This window comes from Physcomitrium patens, chromosome 7, assembly GCF_059467195.1.
Source record: "Physcomitrium patens ecotype Gransden chromosome 7, ASM5946719v1, whole genome shotgun sequence".
NCBI lineage: Eukaryota > Viridiplantae > Streptophyta > Bryopsida > Funariales > Funariaceae > Physcomitrium > Physcomitrium patens.
The window spans coordinates 6,445,479-6,452,411 of NC_143416.1; the positions used below are offsets into that span (position 1 = coordinate 6,445,479).

Here is a 6,933-nt window from a genome sequence, read left to right on the forward strand (position 1 = left end):
ATCTGGAAGACTAAGCTTTGCACACGATATCTCAAGACACGATGTTTGTTGTTATCTCAAGACACGATGTCTCGTTGTTGTTATCTCAAGACACGATGAAACAGTAATTCTTTTGTCCAAAGTGTTGAATGTTCTGGAACAGAACGTGGATGAGTACGTTCCTTTTCTTCTTTTGCGTGGCACATGGATGAATACGTTTCATTTCAACATATACCTACTCCAGTCTCTCATGAAAGGGAAAAATCCGACCATATATTAAATCGTGTCAGGTGTTCGGAGTCACCACAAACACCTCAAATTACCCAAGGGTTACAATTTATTCAGAAATATCACACGTTCGATCGACGTTTTTATCCAGTTCACTATGGTGAGTATTGTTCCTATGCATGACTGAAACTCATGCAGATCGGCTTCTGTGTTTACAAGGCGAAGAAGGTCACGGGTCGCCCATTCACATTTTGCAGTGGGCGAGCATTGTCAACCTGCGATCACAACGCAAACGCACTTGTGACATGAGCTACCGTGATATTGACTCACCCATTTTCGAATAAAACCAACAACTCTAAATTCTTCATTTTTCAAGTTGCAAATTCCGATTCCCTGACGTCTCAATTCTATCAGTTGCGGCACGTACCGGAATGGCTGCTCGCAGTTGGTTGAATTGCGCAGGTGAGAATGTCGCAAGCTGCGAACACAAACCCACCCACATTAGTAACATTAGTCATCACCCAAAGCGTGTCACGTGCAGGCGACTTTTCTCTACATATCAGCACTGCTAGCTAAGTTTCTACCGCCAAGTTGATTCGTCAGTAAATAAAAAGAAAAAAGAAACAGCCGCTCGAAAATTACAACCGTAGAACTTTTTACGCTTTAGATCATGTTCCTTGACTGTGTGCATTGGAGCCTGCGTTATGACTAGCTGTGTTGGAGGTTTGGGGAACACCTTCCCACACCTTAGCAACCAGATCAACCTGGGGGAGGGTGACAGATGGAACGCTCGGAGTCAAAATGGGACGACAAGAGGCTGGCTTACCTTTGCGATGACTGCCCAGTTAACGCCCTCTGTGCAGGGAGGGGTGGTGAGAGAGCCGTTGTAGCGGTAGTAGGCACCCTTGATTTCCTTGAAAGGCAGCTGAATTCTGATGGTTGTCCTGGTTGTCACTGGTTGAGTAACTGGTGGCAACTGGGGGAAGAACTGCACAGCAACCAACGTGGCATGAAGCCATGGGTAGGCAAAAGCAGGCACTCCCTGTTCTACCTATTGGTTGAGCACTGTACATACAGGGGATCCTTGACCCTCGAGTCCGTGGATGTTGTGTCTAGGTCATGGCGAAGGCCGTCAACGCATGCAAATGATGAGGGAGCTGGAACAGAGATTCGACATGGGGTGCGTGAGGTGGCGAGGTGGATTGAGTTCATTCCCTACCTGAGCCAGGAAGCTATTGGTGTCATCAGCCTCTTCCAAGGTGAAGCGCACAGCAATTACTGTCGTGCGTTGTGGAGTTACATTAATGGATGTGTGCACTAGGTGGAGCTCCATCTCTTGCCTGGAAGGAACAATTGAAAACCATTAGTAGCAGTGGATGCTCTTCTTTGTTCCCGTTCCCTTGCCTTTCCAAAACGAAGGTGATGAGGGTCAAGGTGTGCAATTGGTAGTGCGTACCTGATGCCAAAAACCGTGTGTTCGCTCGGAATGTGGAAGTGGAAGTGGCGGAGGAAGTAAGTGATGCCACCGACTGTGATTGTACCAGCATTTAACGGGGATACTATTTCCACCTGGACAGAAGCACACACAACCACAGGTTGATGAGCTTGGAAGCCGAAAATATAAGCTTCGTGAATAAGGTGGACGTCAGGCTTGGCCCACTGGACAGGGGTGTAAGTGACAAACGGAATGCTGCAAATACGGCAACCAAGCGACTGGCATCACAGTGCAATGGCGTTCAGGAGGACTGTTGAAGACGATGATTCAGCGCGCTAACCGATGCATGCAGCAAAAGTGAGGGAATCGTCAGGGTTCATGACAAACCGTTGGGGTTTTCCCGTCGGTGAATATCTCAGCTGTGACAATCGCTTGGGTGTATGACCTGGTCAAATCGCCGTTGATCCTGGGGATGAGGTTGTTTGGAACGATGTTAATTGGCGATTGAAGTAGTCCAGTCCCGCACGTCTGGGAGCATGGAAGGTTGCCCCAGTCGGTTGTGCCTAGGTTGTAATTGTAAGCTGCGCGTTGGAAACAAATTTAGTCAGCAACAACGTGACTTACATCAAGATCAGGAAAGAACAAAGGCAGTGAGTCTCATTCACAGCACTGGTCAACATCATATGAACCGCAGGAACCATATGAACTCCCGAACGCGTCACGGAGGAGGCAGCTCCATAACTGGAGATGGATGCCTCATGGAATACATGCAACGAAAGACGGACACACGACGAGGTTTGAACCGCCTGTGCACGATCACATGCAACAGAAACGAACTCGTATGACCGAAGTACTGTAAATTCCCACATGAGCATGCCAATCGGCTTCTCAACAGGAAACTCCTACAGTCTCCTACATGACCCAGAACTCCGAACACTGTCATATCGGCAGCTGAGTAGGGCGAAAGTGAGCTCACAAACTGCACAGGTCAAGCAATTGGGGTTGACAGGAGGGCAGGTTTGCGCAGACACAGTCCCAGGGAAACTGAGGCAGCAGAGCAGAACCCATGTCACCAGCAGGCAAGCCCCGGTCAAGCCAGCAGCAGCGGCACTCTTCATGATGCAAAGAAGCGGCGATGCCACAGTAGAAAATCCAACACTGTTGTTGCACCGCAGGTGGCTGCGTCGATGAGAGCGAGCTGAAGCCGGAGCAAGAGTGCTAGTGTAATCGTGTGCCTTGTCCAGCTTCTCCCTGGCCCCTTTGTAGCAGTGCATGGGGACTGGGTTGTTTTTATTTTATTATTATTTTTTAAATATGGTAATATATTGAGCATGCGTGATTCGTCGTCCCTTACCATGTCTGCACAGTACATGGAAACCAGGACGAGGCTGAGCTCACGGCGCCATTCCAGATTGAATTTGTTTCCACTTTGCTTTTCCTTGCCAACTCTCCATTTGCATTACCATGCTGTGAACCATCAGTCTACGTGACACCCACCAGAATCCCAACTTCTGTCTACTTTAGATGAGTGAATTCAATGTCTTGTTATTTTCTGTTTTATTGTTAGTACTTAAGTTTGGTTTCCTGTTCGGGTGGGCGGGTGGTATCTTTTGGATCGTATTCAAGTCTTTCGCAAATTGAAGTGAAAAGTGTGTTTCTAGCCTGTAGCACCATTTGTTGTGACTATAGCATGTTGAAGTAAGTGGGTTACTTTTTAAAAGGTGAATCGTATGTTCCGGTTTGTTGTGAATTTAATGATAAATTACTGTAATACAATATTCTTTGTTTTACGGTTAGCGTCCTTTGGATATGTGTAGAATATGTAATCGGATATTAAAATAGTAATATGTGGACTCGAAATTTGTCAATCATGCAGCAATGTTTAGTTATGAGGTAGAAACGCTTCAAATGATAATAATAGGGCGAGTGTTTACCTTCTTAAAATATTTTCATGGAACTGAATGCAGATTGATAAATACAGCTTTGCCATTATTTTCTGTCCCAAAATTAATTAATGTGGATGTTTATGTTCATAAACGTTTATTGAACATTCCAGTTCTTTCCCACATTTTAATTAATATTTTTTTTTTTATATTTTCATTATATTTGACTGCTTTCAGACAACACGTTAAAACATGAACTGTTACATATATCTCCAGCTGTCCCTAATATTAGTGTTCTAAAACACACATTTTCAGATTTCATGCTTTTATTTGCAAACATAGTTTTCAATATGTTTGCGCCATTCTCAAAGCAGGAAGGTCTCTACTTCAAATCATATCAAAGCTATGATATTACTGTCATAAAGTCATGAGATTTACATTATTTTCCTCCAATGTGTGTTAGAACTTTGGAATTTCAATTTACAAAATTAACATTTCCTCCATCCAACTTTCTTTGTATAATCATCATTTATCCATCCAACTTTCTTTGTATAATTATCATTTATCCTATAAGTACACACTTATTTTGTATAAAGTTTCCAACTTTTCCTAAATGTTCTTTTCTTCGTCTTAAAAAATTTAGTTTGCTTCAATCAAATATTTATATTTTATATATATTTAAGTGTTTAAATTTTTTGGATTTGTCTATTTAAATTTTTTTTTTGGTTTGAATAAATTTTGTCAAGTGATTAAACAAATAGTACAAAAAGTTGAAAATATCAGAATATTTTCTTAATTACAACCATATCCAATGCTTCTAGGATTTGCAAAAGCTTGCATAATATGTTTATGGTTGAGTGATAGTGTAAACTTAAAAATTGTAAACAACCAATACAAGTTTAAAAAGCCAAAATTTGTTGCAAAAGACTGAAGAATTTCATTCATTTATTTGCTTTTGCCTCCATACTTTTGAGTCTATTCTAAATATTTTATAGATATAATTCACTATGTCACAAAATATTATAAAATTTAAAGAATATATATTACTAAATTGTATAATATTTTATATAATTTTTGATTTTTCAAATATTTTTAAGTTTATGAAGTTGATAGACTCTTGGCTTGGTTAATATTTAGTACATTTGATTTAAATAATTTATGTCCATTGAATGTACAAAAAAGACACAATCATGAAAATTTTATAATACATATATTTTATTATCAGAAAATGACCATTGAAATAGTAAATAAAATATATACACAATTTTGATCTTTATTGATTTTTTTGTTTAAACAACCTTTATTGCTTTGATTTTAATAGCCATCACTACATAAAGGTAGTAGTTTTGGTAGCCATTTTAGGCTCAATGCCTTGTATTTTCTTCCTTTCAAACCATCTTAAATCATGTAATTACAATAATAGGCATATGAAGTTGCCATGAAGTTGTAATAAAGTCAAATAAATTTACAATGAAGAGCCTTCTATAAAATTGACAATTGCAATGAAAACAAATCAAGTTATAATAAAGATTTCTTAGCAAATTGTTTTTAATATCACATGGTCAATTTATAATCTGATATTAAAAAAGTAATGTATGTCAACATCCAAGTTATTAAACAACAATGTGTATTTTATTGCAAAGACCACGTGCTAGGTCTAAATTGCACAATAATATTATAGTAACCTCAATTTTCAATACCAAATAGTAAGACAAAACACTTACAATTGTAATGATGTTCGAAAACTTTGGTCCATATGTTATTATTTGGTCATCTTAAGAAGCAATAATATCCACTCACAAAAATATGTATTCATAGCTTAGAATGTAATTTTCAATGATAACATTGATTTCATTGACCAAGATGTTTTTTGATATCAAAATAGTTTGCCCATCTATAAATCTTTGTGTTATGTAATAGATAACTATTATTTTAGGATTTTGTTGATCAATGGCACCATGTACAACAATAATTACAATATAAAGATGCACCTAAGATGTAAATACTTTCTATAATAGGATATTATTTTGAAACACCACCAAATTCATAAGTATGTTAGAGACAATGAGCCAAAGTTTTTTTTTTTTTTTTTTTTTTTTTTTTATTCAATTAAAAAATATCACATCATTTTGTCTAGTGAAAATATTTCTAAAAACTTAATAAATAAGCTTATGATGTTTACTCATTGTTAAACATCTAATTTTCAAAATAAATAAATAAATAAATATAATAATTATATATATTTTTTATTGGTTCTTATAATGCCTAAAAAAAATCATAATCACTACTTCTATTTTAAATTTAAGACAATGCTGCAACTAGTTGTATTTTTATCCTATCTTTTTATTATATCATAGTCATTTTTTATTATGTCTTTTTCTAAAGACTGCTAACATCTTTTAAGATGCTAATATTTTATTCTTGTTGAAAGCTTGCATTTTATTCTTAGATGTATTGCAATGTTATTTTATCTGACTTTTGAGGGCATCTATTGGTTAATGAATAAGATTTTTGGAACTTGCTAGAATACTTTACTACTTGATAAGAAGGTAGTTATTTTTTATTTAATTTAATAATGGCCTTGGCTATAGTATAATATAAACAAAAAAAAAATCTTTGGTTTTTGATGTATGAGTATAGATATCAAAAACTATTTTTTCTATTATTTGGTTGCATATTGAATATTCTATCTTTTCACCCAAATCTTCATACAAATAGGTGTAGTTTGGATTGCTTTAAAAGTAAGTTCATACTGCTTTGTTCATCACTTCTTATTTTGTGGCGTCATTTCTTTCATCATCATTATTGTCTTAAAATTCTTTATTCAATATTAGGAATTATTTTTTGTTGCAACTATCCTTGTATTTCTTAAAACTAAGGAATAAAATTATTAAGACAACATTTGATTTTGCACCATCTGCCTTTGTTTGTAGTTTTAAGATTAGAATTTGTAGCTAAAGAGATGGAACCATAGGCTAAGGGTTGTGACTTGAAAGATCTAAGATTTCCTAGAGAAGGTATTTTAATTACTATCCTAATAGATTCAATATTTTGTTTATTTATTCTTATCTCTTGTAGTTTTCATCTTTCATCTTTGTCTTGTAACTCTAATCTATTCATCACATTTGGAATATATTATTATATAAAGACATCTTTTTTGGCTTCTTAAGTATCAAGACTTTGTTCCACCAGTCATGTTGCATTAAAGGTAATGATGAATGTTAACTTCTGAATCCACTTAATGCAATTGGCTTCAAAATTTTGTTGGACTGCTTTCAAGAGAAGGCATTTTTTTTCTATTTATTGAATCTTTTACTTCAATTCATTGACAATCATCCCTCTCCATTCTTTAACCTTATATATCTCTTGTTATAACTAAATATTTGTGGCAAGAAGTTTCTTATGGCA

The 6,933-nt window shown here is 36.3% G+C and overlaps 1 protein-coding gene across 1 annotated transcript; it reads right to left on the bottom strand.

Annotated features, from left to right (window-relative positions):
• Positions 1–232: 232 nt before the first annotated feature.
• On the bottom strand, positions 233–2,931 carry LOC112284344 (dioscorin DB3S). The gene is made up of 7 exons (XM_024524065.2): positions 2,619–2,931; positions 2,030–2,223; positions 1,664–1,776; positions 1,427–1,547; positions 1,034–1,195; positions 635–685; positions 233–482 (listed from the first exon to the last, which is right to left on the bottom strand). Exons 1-7 carry the CDS (start codon positions 2,914–2,916, stop codon positions 420–422), a joined length of 1,002 nt encoding a protein of 333 aa, XP_024379833.1. The 5' UTR covers positions 2,917–2,931; the 3' UTR covers positions 233–419.
• Positions 2,932–6,933: the final 4,002 nt, after the last annotated feature.